General features: G+C 42.1%; 1 protein-coding gene across 1 annotated transcript in view; it reads left to right on the forward strand.

The window, feature by feature from the left end:
- The window catches only part of LOC140495620 (sodium- and chloride-dependent neutral and basic amino acid transporter B(0+)-like), a 75,021-nt gene that overhangs the window by 33,090 nt on the left and 27,855 nt on the right, over positions 1 to 14,076 (forward strand). Inside the window, 3 exon segments of the mRNA XM_072594620.1 lie at positions 463 to 565; positions 5,864 to 5,972; positions 6,067 to 6,237. Coding sequence (XP_072450721.1) covers positions 463 to 565; positions 5,864 to 5,972; positions 6,067 to 6,237 — 383 coding nt within the window.

Below are 14,076 nucleotides of genomic sequence, written 5' to 3' on the forward strand. Positions count from 1 at the left end.
CTGAAGATGAGTTGTACCAGACTGGAATCAGTACGTCAGTTTCTTTCTCCACAGATACTGTCAGACCTGCTGAAGTTTTCCAGGAATTTCTGTGTTGGTTTCAGACTTCCAGCATCTGTAGTATTTTGCTTTAATTATGATGTGGAAGTGACAATGTTAGACTGGGGTGGACAATTTCAGAAGTCATACAATGTCAGGCTATAATCCAACATGTTTATTTGAAATCAGAAGCTTTCAGAGTGCTGCCCCTTCATCATCTGATGAAGAAGCTTGTGATTTCAAATAAATCTGTTGGAATATAACCTGACATTGTGACTTCTGAATTTGCTTTAGTTAGAATTGTGTTTTTATTATAAGCACTTACATGTATACATTTTTCAAATCTCATCAAAGTCTGAATTTGAAAGTAAGAGTACGATCATTTTCCTGTGTAACAGTTTTGAATTTTCCATTTAATTTTAGGCTGGATTTACTGGCTAAATTTAATGGATCGTTATGTTACAGACTGGATTCTCGTTATAACATCTCTCCTACAACTCATCGGTCTCAGCTGGATCTATGGTCAGTCAATCATAAAAGATACTGAAACAAATAAACATATTAAATTTAAAGTACTTTGTGGAAATTAAGGTTTCTTTAATAAAATCAGACCAAATGAATCAGATGCTGGCAGAGGTGTATCAGAATTCACTTGCTCTTCCTAACTATTTAACCTTATTGGTTCCTGAAACCAACATGAAACACACAGCATCATTTTTTGCATCCTTCACTCAGGATCCACTTGTTTTAGCTGGTTTTCAGCCAATTTTACTGCAGTCATTGTCTTGTTAATTGTTGATACTTGTATTATTGAACACATCCAAGATCACGTAGGCAGTTTATCTTTCTGCTGTTCGATTGCTTCACAAACGTGGGATGTACAAAGGTTCCTGACTGACCTTCAGTAGCAGTGATAATGTTAGCAGCCAGCTTGCAGTTACTGTGTGTTTGCTGTATGTAATGAGGCAGCACAGAGCCCAGACTGTGTAAGTATGAGTTTTTATAGCAATGTAAGTACTTAAGACAATGAGACCATAAGACAGAGGAGCTGAAGTAGGCTATTCACCCCACTGATTTTGCGCTACCATTCAATGAGGTCATGGCTGATTTGACTATCCTTCACTCCACTTTCCTACCATTTCCCCACAATGTTTGATTCCTTTACTGATTTACAATCTATCTTACTTGAATAGACTTATATACCTAGCCTCAACAGCACTCTGTGGTAAAAAGAACACCACTGCACTCTAAGAGCAAAAAGTCTTCCTCATCTCTGTCTTAAATGTGTAACCTCTTCATTCTCAGGAGATGCCTTCTGGTCCCAGACTCTGGCATAAGTGAAAACAGTCTCTATTCCTTTATCTGATCAAGCACAATCATTAACAATCGTATACTTTTCAAAATAGATTGCCTCTTATTCCACTAAATTCAAAAGAGCTCAAGCCCAAACTACTTGAACACTCCTGAAAAGAAAATCTCTCCATATCCGAGATTAATCTCATGAACCTTCTTTGGACTGCCTCCAAAGCCAATATATTTTTTCTGAGGGGGAGACGATGACCTGATGATATCATCGCTGGATTGTTAACCCAGGTACTGCCTTAGGGACCCAGACTCGAATCCCATCATGGCAAATGGTGCAATTTGAATTATAAAATCTCTACAATGTGGAAGCGGGCCATTTGGCCCAACCAGTCCACACCAACCCTTTGATAAGCATCCTACCAAGACCCAGACCCCTACCCTATCCCTGTAATCATGCATTTCCCATGCTTAACCAGCCTAGCCTGCACATCCGTGGACATTATGGAGGAAATTAGCACGGCCAGTCCACCCAAGCTGCATATCTTTGGACTGTGGAAACTGGAGCACCTGGAGGGAACCCATGCAGACATGGGGAGAATGTGCAAAATCCACATAGACAGCCACCTGAGGCTGGAATTGAACCTGGGTCCATAGTGCTGTGAGGCAACATTGCTAACCGCTGAACCACTGTGCTGCCCCATTTTATTGAATTCAATAAAAATCTGGAATTAAGAGTCCAATTATGACCTTGAATCAATGTCAATGATTGAAAAAAACCCATCTGGTTTGCTAATGTCCTTCAGGGAAAGAAACTGCTCTCCTTACCTGGTCTGGACAACATGTGATTCTGGACACACAACAGTATGGTTGACTCTTAACTGCTGTCTGGGATGGGCGATAAATTCTACCGAGCCAGTGGCATCCTCATCCCATGGAGGAATAGAAAACTGTTCCGAATATTCCAGCCATAGTCTCACTAGTGCCTTGAACATTTATAACAAAGCTTATCTATTTTTGTATTCTGTTTGCTTTGAAATAAAGGCCAACTGTCCATTTTCCTTCCCTAATACCCATAGAATTTAAAGGCCAGGCTTTTCAGATTTATGCACAAGGAACCCCAAATCCTTCTGTGCTGCAGCTTTCTGCAGTCTTTCCAGTCAAATAATATTCAACTCCTCTATTCCTCCTACCAAAGTGTATGACTCACATTTTTCCACATTATATTCTACCTGGCTCTTGTTCTTTCAATAACCTGTCGTATCTCTCAATAGAATCTTTGTGTCATCCTCACCACATGCCCTCCCACCTATTTTTGTGATCTAGAAACTTGGTGATTGTATATTTACTTTCTTCATTCAAGTCATAATCGAGGCCCTAGTTCTAATCCCTGTGATACAGTTACAGGTTGCCATCCTGAAAATGCCCCCACTTTGGGTGGCACAGTGGCTCAGTGGTTAGCACTGCTACCTCACAATAATTCTGCGTTGTTTTGTATCTTGAGGACCACAATAGCACAGAATTATTGAGCTGAAAGCAATAGCTGAGTTCTGTAACCATGAAGATGGCCTCAACCACGATCTTGGTTACAAGTTGCACTACATGTGACCCCATTACACTGTTCTGTACCTGTAAGATCTTCCTTACTGTCCAGTTTTGACACCATCACCTTGATAACTTATTATGATCTCTCTACCTTATTTAGTTTGTACAGTTTTGGATTAGTACTTGTTACTTTGGTTCAACCCTCGGTGTGTGACTCTTACACCTACCATGTTATTCCAATCATTTGGTTTGTCTCCAGAACCACCTTATTTTTAATGTTTTGTAATTATCTCTCTTCCTTAATGAATCAGATTATAGGTCATCCCTTCACCTGCTATTCAGCTGCTGACACTTTATTCACACCATCTGACACTCTTGATCACCTGCAGAGACCAATTATTCAGTTTGTCAACATTCCACTCACACCACTTGTATGATCATTTATCTCTCCGATTATAAACTCTGTGCCCGCGTGCTTCTCTTTACTTTACCTGACGAAGGGGCAGTGCTCCAAAAGCTTTTGATTTCAAATAAATCTGTTGGACTATAACCTGATGCCGTGTGACTTCTGACCTTGTCCACCCAGTCCAACACTGGCAGCTCCACATGTTGTGGTTACATCAGTAAAAGCCCGTTAAGTATCCAGACAAGCACTGTCAGTCCATAACAACCCTACAATGTTACTTATATTGATCCCAGACATGGCAGGCAGGCAGGGAGGACTGTCTTGCCTGATGGGTACGGATCTAAAGGTTCTACTGCATAGTGTAGTGTTGAGGTGGGATTTCTTCTTACCCCTGGATTGGCAAGATCAGGGCATGACATGCCAACCTGGTCCGAAGTTGCCACCTGGATTAGTGCAATCTCAGCCATCTGGAGGAATACCCAGCTGTGAAAGAAGGAAGTCAATGATCTTCTCCACTTTGCTAGCCTAAGTGCTACCATCTTTGATATCTCACCCTCACCGTAACTCTCCTACTATACCCACCTTCCACTGAGACTCATGCCCTACCAATCTCACTACAGCTTGCAATCTGTCCCCCTCCGCTCACTTGCACCAACTCAATCCCAGACACCATTAATCCTGCAGTCCCTCTGCACTGCCTGTTCACTCAGGATACCTCCCACCTGCACCTACAGTAACAATTGGGACACGTCCTTTCATCTCCATTAATACCTGCGTCTGTCTCATTCCAGGAAGTAAGCAGCCCACAATAGAGCAGAAAGCCTCAAGCCAGGTGGTGGGCTGACCTACATTCAGTTCCTAACCCTTTACGTGGAGTAAACTCTAATGCTGATCACCCTGAGCAGCTAGCTGCCCATGTCTAAGCACATGGAATTGGTATCAGAGACTGCCCATGACTTACTGTGCCAGCACCCCATTATACACCCCTTGATTTGACAGAGTCCTGTTGACAACCACAACAAGATTCTTTCCTTTGTGTCTGCACTAAATGGCAAGGAGCGACTGGAATAATATCCCTGGCTGAGGTAGCAAACACACAAAGGCAAAAGGCAAGGCAAGGGAGAGATGTTGTGAGCATCCTGGCCAGCTCAGAATGAGTGAGAATTGGGACAGCAAGTGACCAGCCCAGAGATGCAGCCTGAGCCATTCCATGAGCTGGGTTCATGCCCCTGAGTGTGCTGGCCGCAACATTACAGTGATAGTTACTGGGGCAGACTGTGGTGCAGTACTGAAGTGTAAAAATGTTCCGAGATGACCCAGCAGGGTCTTAGAGACTGGCACATATCAAATCCAATACCATGAATGTGAAGTGTATGTGGCTGGCATCCTTGGAGTGTTCTCTGAGACCTCAGTGCCCAATATTTAGGTCATTTGGAGCAGGTAACAAGCTGAATTCATGAGAGCCCCACTCTAATCTCCATGTCAAGTTTTCTCAATGTTGAGCTTGTTAGGTGAGTTTAAGATAGGAAGCTGAATATTAGTTAGGCCTGTTGTACCATTAGCTTGCTGCTTAACAGGCAATAATCCCATTAATTAGGAACTCATCACTGCTGAGTGACAGATTCAGCTCATTGCTTACTGAAAGAATAAAAAAATTGTATATGATCTTCCCGACATCAGAATTGCTACAATTCTCATCCAATTCTCGAATAAACCTTGCCAAGCCCACATCATCCAGATTCCAACAAGATACTGCTGTCGGTCTTCTATCAGCTCACCAATCCACTATCTATGGTCATACTGTATACCCAGCACAATGGGCTCTCAGCTTATTAAGGAGCCTCATCTGTGGTATTATATCAAGAGTTTGAGCTGATCCAATATAACTGGATTTCTTAATGAGTCCAGTAGGACCCAAATGCTACAGCTGCAACACACAGCCTAAGTGGCCATCTCTACTGTATTTGATCTCAATGTTGTATTTTGTGAGCTATTAATTAATACCATTCATATCCCTGCTGTTTACATTGGAAACACTCATATCCCTGCTGTTTACATTTCATTGTTTTCTATTAGTATTAATCGTATCTCTAACAAGTGATTTGTAATAAAATCCAAGAAAACTAGCCTATTTCTGCTGTAGTTCACATGTTTCTATATTTAGGGTTTGTTGTGAACACTTCACTTTCATATTTTACAAGTCCTTAGCAGAAATAGACCATTCAACCTCTCAAGCCTGCTCCACCATCAATACGGTCATGGTTGATCTGTTGTGTTTCAAATTCGACGTTACCTTCATTGCCCAAGAAGAACTCATTCCAGGAAAAGCTTATGTTTCCGATTTGCGCTGGGATGGACAGACCCTTGTCCCCAAAATGGGAGAGAAAGATCAATCAGTTGGTGACAAGAATCAATGTCCTTATCCTGTTTGAAATCTGGAGCAATCCCTTCTCTGGGTTAACCTGTTCATTAGTGCCACCCTGTACAAGATGAACTTCAACAGTAAACAAGCCGCCCTAAAGACAGGACAGAGCGAGTGATGGTGTCTCTCTTCTTCCTTGTTGTTCACAGGGACAAAAGATTCATCAAGGACATTGAGATGATGATTGTGGAAAGGAATTGGCTCTTCTGGCTGTGGTGGAGAATGTGTTGGTTTCTGATCTCTCCGTGTTTGCTGGTGGTAAGAAGCTGTTACACATTATTTTGATTTAAACTGAAAATACCCAATTTCTCATTCTGTTTCTGATTTAGTTTTGTATCTTATCCACATTCAGGCAGTCTTAATCTGGTCCTTGACAACATTTGCCCCACTAAGATATGGATCTGTTGAATACCCTGTCTGGTCAATAGCACTGGGCTGGTGTATGACCATCTTCTGTATTATGTGGATCCCCATCGTGGCCATGGTGAGAGTTGTCCAAGCTAAGGACACAACCTTGTGGCAGGTGAGGGATAGCTTTGAAATCTTTGAAAGATTAAGGAACAGAAAACATAAAGTTAGGTTTTGGATCATGATAGATGCAATGTAAAGCATATTGTTTCAAAGTCAAAATGTCTTTTTGTTGTACTTTCACTTATGCTCAGTTCAGTCCACCGTGATACCATCTTGGTTCAGGCACTAAAGCTGGAGTGGACTGGAAGTAGTGTCTGTGAATGTTTGAATATACAACTAAAAGAAAGTGGATCGGTTAGCTCAGTTGGTTGGATGGTGAGTTGGTGATGCTGAGTGATGCCAATCCCTGTGCCAGCTGAGGTTACCGTGATGAACTCTCCTTCTGGAACTCTCCCCTTGATCCTCAGGTTAAACCACCATCAATCACCTCGCTCTCTGTTCAGAGAGTAGCCCTGTGGTCTGATAGGACTATGGTTACTTCAATGTTACAAAAATCATAATTTATCACATTTATGCAATTAAATTAAAGATAGGTTTTAAAATAATAAAAGAATTGCACAATTGGAACACATCACAAATATGAACACATCAGTGTGTTGCAATACCTTGGAAAATGCAGGTCACCTTAATTTAACAAATATAAACAATAGGTCCACTAAACTCTATATTTTGTATTACAGTTCATGGATCACAGATTGTTAGGATGATTTCATTAAATTCTCAATCAATTCACACACTACTTATACACCTTACAAAATAGGAGTTTGAACTGTCTCAAAATCTATCTCAAAAATTTCAGAATGGTGTCTTCTGCATTGCAAATCTTTACGTTTGTCTGGTTGTGATAACAAGTAGTGGCATTAGGAGGTGGGATTCAAGTAGTTTTCGAATAAAGTCCACGTGGAACATTTCCTGGTTTCAGTACAGGTTTGTCAAGATCAATCTCATATTTTGTTTCTTTATGCTTTCAATGATAGAAAAGGCAGGGAGACAGTGAGTTTTGAGGAAGGAATTCCAAAGTTCCGTAATTCAGCAACTGAGGGGCCAGCTACTAATGGTCAAACTATTTAGACAGCAAGGGTTCAAAATGCTTGATTTAGACGACTACACATGTCACAGAGATTTCCAGGAAAGGGTGAGCCAAGGCCATGGAAAGATTTGGAAACAAGTAGGAGAATGTTAAAATTGAGTACTTGCTTCAGCAGGAGCCAATGTGAATTGGTGAAAAAGGAATGATCGATGATCAGGACTTGATGTAATTAAGAGCACAGATTTGAATTAGTAAGTTCACAGAGGGTAGGATTTGGGAGGTCAGCTGAGTTGTTATTTGAATTGGAGAAAGTGAGGACTGCAGATGCTGGAGGTCAGAGTCAAGAGTGTGGTGCTGGAAAAGCGCAGCTGGTCATGCAGCATCCGAGGAGCGGAGAATTAATGTTTCGGGCTAAAGCCGTGATGAAGGGCTTTAGCCGAAAATGTCGATTCTCCTGCTCCTTGGATGCTGCCTGACCTGCTGTGCTTTTCCAAAATCACACTCTCGACTTGCTATTTGAATAGCCAAGTGCCAATGGCATGACTGCATGGGTGTGGATTTCTGCAACAGAGGATTTCTGTAACTGCAGAGGAGTCTAACCAGATTATGCAGGTAAAAATATATGGTTTTAGTGGTGTTATGGAAATGTTGTCAGAAGCTCACTTAAGCATCAAATACAGATCAAATACAAATTGTCACAAGTAGGGTGGTAAAGAAAGTATATGGCGTGCTTGCCGTTATTGCTCAGAGAACTGAGTACAAGAATCAAGAGGTCATGTTACAGCTTTATAAGACTTTACTTAGGCTGCACAATGACTATTGCATTTAATTCTAGTCGCCACATTACAAGAAGGATGTGGAGGCTTTGGAGAAGGTGTAGAAGAGGTTTACTAGCATGAGGCTTGGATTAGAGGGTATGAGCTCTAAGGAGAGGCTAGAAAAACTCAGATTGTTTTCTCTAGAGCAGCAGAGAGGAGACTTGATAGAAGCCTACAAAATTATGAGATGTATAGATAGGGTTGACAGTCAGAATCTTTTCCCCCCCACAGTTCAAAAATACTAAGAGACAAGCATTTAAGGTGAGAGGGCGAAAGTTCAAAGGAGATGTGAGAGGCAAGTTTTTTTACACACAGAGTGGTAGGAGTCTGGAACAGGCTGCCGGGGTGGTGGTAGAGGCAAATATGATAAGGGCATTTAGGAACTTTTAATTAAAGACATGAATATGCAAGGAATGAAGGGATGTGAACCAAAGGCAGGCAGAAGAAAATAGTTTAATTTGGCATCATGTTCGATACAATATTGTGGACTGAAGGATTAGTTTCTGTACCGTACTGTTCTATATAAGACCAAGGTTGTGATTTGTATGTCTCAACTACACAAAGTTCACAGAATCACTGAGTTGTTATGGTGCAGAAAGAAGCCATTCAGCCCATCATGCCTGTACCAGCCCTCTGAATGTGCAGAAGGCCTTAGTATTATTCTCCGGGCTTTTTCCCATAGCCCTGGATATTATTCCCATTTCAGTGATTATCCAATGCTGTCTCTAGTACACCGACTGATTCTGCAATAAAAGATCAAAACAATGGCACTTTTAAAAGGAGGATGACAGACAAAGGCAGTGACCACAGGGTCAGAGAAAGAAGCCTACACTGCTGTCTGACACAGCAGTGAATCTGCACAGTTACTGCTTTTGCTGTTTGAGTTCATGTATCTCTGGACATTAGAGTACATTTAGAAAAAATTAACAAACAGTAAAATTCACATCTGACCTTAGAGGAACCTGTGTGGGTGAGCTCACAGCACAGGAACAGATATGTGTATAGTTTGTACTTGTAATCTTGCTGTAAATCTACAGTAGTGAATAGAGTGGATTCTTTCTTAATTATATCTTTTATTGAGATCGGTCTGTTGATTACATTTTAAAAATAAAAACCGTAGGTACTAAGTTAGCATGGAGCAGTGTTTTTTTTTTAAGAGCAAAAAGATGGTGCTATTTTCTGGGTCTGTAGATTGTGAAGGAGCAACGATGACCTTTAGTTGAGTGAGGTGCTCTTCCTATCAGATGTGGGAGTTTAGGGAGCATTTCCATGTTACTGATGGTTATGTCTGCAGGAAGTGTCTTTGATTGTGAATCCTATCAGATCGCATGGTTCAGTTAGACCAGCAGTTAGAGGCAATAAGGAATTTACAAGAGCTAGGGAATATGACGGGTGGCAGTTATAGGAAGCGAGAAAAGCCGCAGAAACATTCAGGTAGATGGGTTAACTCCAGGAAAATTAGGAGGGGTAGGCAGATAGTACAGGAGTCTTCTGTGGCTGTCCCCATCTCAAACAAGTATGCTGTTTTGGAAAATGTAAGGGATGATGGACTTTCCCGAATGTAGCACGAACAGCCAAATTTCTGGTACCGAGACTGGCTCTCAATGTAATAAGGGGTACGTCAGGTTCCAAGAGACCAATTGTGAGAGGGGACTTTCTAGTCGGAGGCACAGACAGACGCTTCTGGGGCCAGCAGTGAAAAATCAGAATGGTGTGTTGCCAGGATCAAGGATATGTTGGAGAGGGTGCAGAATGTTCTCAAGGGGGAGAGGGACCAGCAGGAGGTCATTGTACACTTTGAAACTAATGATATAGGAAGGGAAAAGGATGAGATTCTAAAGGGACAAGATAGAAGCTTAGGCAGGAATTTAAGAGGAGGTCCTCTAGGGTAGCAATATGTGGAATAGCCCTGGTACTACAAGCTAATGAGGGTACGAATAGAAGGAAAAAGCAGATGAATGTGTAGCTGAAGAGATGGTGCAGGGGAGAAGGGTTTACATTAATGGATCAATGAAATCTCTTCTGGGGTAGAAGTGACCTCCACAAGAAGGATGGATCGCACCTGAATTGGAAGGGGAGGAATATACTGGCAGGGAAAATTGCTCGAGCTGCTCAGGAGGATTTAAACTAGTAAAGTGGGGGGGGAATAAAGTGGGGCGGGGGGAATAGTGGGACCCAGGGAAATAGTGAAGAAAAAGATCAATTTGAGATTCGTTGGGAAAGCAGTCAAAGCAGGCAAGAACAAAGCAGAAAACAAGAACAGGTTGGACTGATAAATTAAACTGTAATTATTTCAATTCAAGAGACCTAACAGGGAAGGTAGATGAACTCAGGGCGTGGTTAGGAACATGGGACTGGGATGTCATTGCAATTACAGAGATGTGGCTCAGAGATGGACAGGATTGGCAGCTTAATGTTCCAGGATACAAATCCTATAGGAAGGATAGAAATGGGGGGCAAGAGAGGAGGGGGAGTGGCATTGTTGATAAAGGATAGCACAACTGCTCTACTGAGGCAGGATATTCCTGGGAGTACATCCAGGGACGTTATTTGGGTGGAACTGCGAAATAAGAAAGGGATGATCATCTTATTGGGATTGTATTATAAATTAAGAAACAAATTTGTAAGGAGATCTCAGTTATCTGTAAGAATAATAGAGTTGGTATGGTAGGGGATTTTAACTTTCCAAACATAAACTGGGACTGCCATCATATTAAGGGTTTTGATGGAGAGGAATTTGTTAAGTGTGCTCAAGAAAATCTTCTGATTCAGTATGTGGATGTACTGACTAGAGAGGTGCAAAACTTGACCTACTCTTGGGAAATAAGGCAGGGCAGGTGACTGAGGTGTCAGTGGGGGAGCACTTTGGGGCCAGCGACCATAATTCTATTCGTTTTAAAATAGTGATGGAAAAGAATAAACTGAATCTAAAAGTTGAAGTTCTAAATTGGAGAAAGGCCAATTTTGATGGTATTAGGCAAGAACTTTCAAAAGCTGATCGGGGGCAGATGTTCGCAGGGAAAGGTACAACTGGAAAATGGGAAGTCTTCAGAAATGAGATAATGAGAATCCAGAAACAGTATATTCCCGTTAGGGTAAAATGAAAGGTTGGTAGTTATAGGGAATGCTGATGACTACAGATGTTAAGGTTTTGGTTATGAAGAAGAAGAAAGCATATGTTAGGTATTGACAGCAGAGTTTGAAGGAATCCTTAGAAGAGTATAGAGGCAGTAGGAGTATACTTAAGAGGGAAATCAGGAGGGCAAAAAGGGGACATGAGATATAGAATGTAGGGAAATAGATGGTGACATCTTGAAAAATGTCCATATTGAAGAGGTGGTGGTACTGGATGTCTTGAAATGTATAAAAGTGGATAAATCCCCAGGATCTAATCAAGTCTACCTAAGAACTCTGTGGGAAGCTAGAGAAATGATTGCTAAGATATTTGTGTCATCAATAGTCACAGGTGAGGTGCCGGAAGACTGGAGGTTGGCTAACGTGGTGCCATTATTTAAGAAAGGTGGTAAGGACAAGCCACGGATCAATAGATCAGTGAGCCTGACATCGGTGGTGGGCATGTTGTTGGAGGGAATCCTGAGGGACAAGATTTATATGTATTTGGAAAGGCAAGGACTGATTAGGGATAATTATAATTGTTTTGTGCATGGAAATCATGTCTCACAAACTTGATTGAGTTTTTTGAAGAAGTAACAAAGCAGATTGATGAGGGCAGAGCGGTGGATGTGATCTATATGGGCTTCAATAATGTGCTCAACAAGATTCCTCGTGGAATACTGATTAGCAAGGTTAGATCTCATGGAATACTGGGAGAACTAGCTATTTGGATACAGAACTGGCTCAAAGGTAGAAGACAAATGGTGGTGATGGAGAGTTGCTTTTCAGACCGGAGGCCTGTGACTAATGGTGTGCCACAAGGATCGGTGCATTTTGTCATTTATGTTTTGGTAAGGCAATTCAGAGCAGGACTTGTACACTTGTTGGGAAGGTCCTGGAAGGGGCGGGGGGGGGGGGGGGGGGGGGGAGGGGGGGTGTTTGCTGAACAAAGAGACCTTGAGGTACAGATTCATAGTTCCTTGGGCGTGGAGTCACAATTAGATAGGATAGTGAAGAAGGTGTCTGGTATGCTTTCCTTTATTGGTCACAGCATTGAGTATAGGAGTTGGAAGGTCATGTTGTGGCTGTCCAGGACATTAGTTAGGCCACTTTTGGAATATCGTATGCAATTCTGGTTTCCCTCCTATTGGAAGGATGTTGTGAAACTTGAAAGGGTTCAGAAAAAAATTACTATGATGTTGCCTGGGTTGGAGGATTGAGTTTCAGGGAGAGGTTGAATAGGCTGGGGCTGTTTTCCCTGGAGAGTTGGAGGCTGAGGGGTGACCTTCTCGAGGTTTATAAAATCATGAGGGACATGAATAGGGTAAATAGACAAAGTCTGTTCCCTGGAGTGGGAGAGTCCAGAACTAGACAGCACAGGTTTAGGGTGAGAGGGGAAAAATTTAAAAGGGATGTAAGGGGTAACTTTTTCATGCGGAGGGTAGTGTGTTTTTTGAATGAGCTGCCAGAGGAAGTGGCAGAGGCTGGTACAATTGCAACATTTAAAATGTGTCTATGAATAGGAAGGGTTTCGAGGGATATGGACCAAATGCTGGCAAATGGGACGAGATTAGGTTGGGATATCTGACCAGCATGGACGATTGGACTGAAGGGTCTGTTTCCGTGCTGTACATCTCTATGACTCTATTTGCAACTTTTGCAAATCACTCAAAACATCAAGGACTAAACAGCACAGATTTAATGAGATTGAGCTAATTGTTCCTGCTTGCTCTGCCCAGACCTCCCATTATTTTGTGAACTTTAGTGAAATCCCCCTCAGCCTTTTTCTCTCCATGGCGTGAAATTCCAAATTCTCTAATCAAAACCTGGCAGTTAATTGTCAATCAGCATTAGTGGGTGCATTCTCCACAGCAACATCTCTGCCAATCAGAACTCATTTAGCAACCACTCAATAGTCTCCTTTCAGGTGACAGAATTTACTTTTCACCTTGAATTGGTTGGGATTCTTGCAAAATGTCCCAATAAATGCAGGACAAAAGGATTTGACAAAATGTGTCCTTTCTCAACAATACATCTAAAGGATTATTTGATAGACTATTCTGTAATCCTTATCATTAACGCTAGTCAGTCTACATCATTTGCTTCTCTGCAAGTATTTCTAATGTAAACAGTGTTCGGTTTTCGGGTTTTGCCCAATTCACCAAGAATTTCTGTCTTTCGTTTCTTAACTCAGCTCACACTGTGATATCTCTTCCCAATGAAGAGCTGCTCTGTGACATCATTACAGGGTACTAAAGCCCGAATGCAATAGTTAAGAGATTGGTCTTTGAGGTTGTTGTGAACAGCAGGTTCTTACAGTCCTGCACTAGCAGGCAAGAAGGCCCATACAGTCACCTCGATTGCCATCCCATGCTTGTGTCCGGCCTACAACATTATAAGGTGTAGGCAAAGCCTAGAGCATCAGTTAATATTCCCCTGCAATTGTGGGCTTTCGTGGTAAGGGGAGAACAGGAAGGCTCAGAAAAGGAGATGGCTGCCTGTATCAATGAGACCAGGTCAGTTGCCAGCTCAAAGTCCCAGCCTATCCAGATATTCATTGCATTCCTGATCTCACTGTTGAGTCTCCCTCGTCTCCCTGGACCTTCGCTCCCATTTCCTGTCATGTGCTGTGGAGCACCAGCACTTTGGTTCTGGGGGTTGCTTCTGGTGCCAGCAGTGACCATTACTTCCTGTGGCACTGCTGGGGCAAAAGGGTCGGTCAATCAGATTGGCAGGCAGTTTTGTTCAAGGAAAATGCACGAAATGGAGGATAAAAATCCCATATCCAACCATTTGATACTCTGAGCAGCTTGAAGTGACTCTGGCACTGCCATAACCTGCAGGGATATATTCCCCACCAAGTCTTCGGGTTGTCGGACAGGAAACCTTGCTATCCAAAAAATCCTGGTCATTGTCTTTATAATCTGTA

This window comes from Chiloscyllium punctatum, chromosome 25, assembly GCF_047496795.1.
Source record: "Chiloscyllium punctatum isolate Juve2018m chromosome 25, sChiPun1.3, whole genome shotgun sequence".
NCBI lineage: Eukaryota > Metazoa > Chordata > Chondrichthyes > Orectolobiformes > Hemiscylliidae > Chiloscyllium > Chiloscyllium punctatum.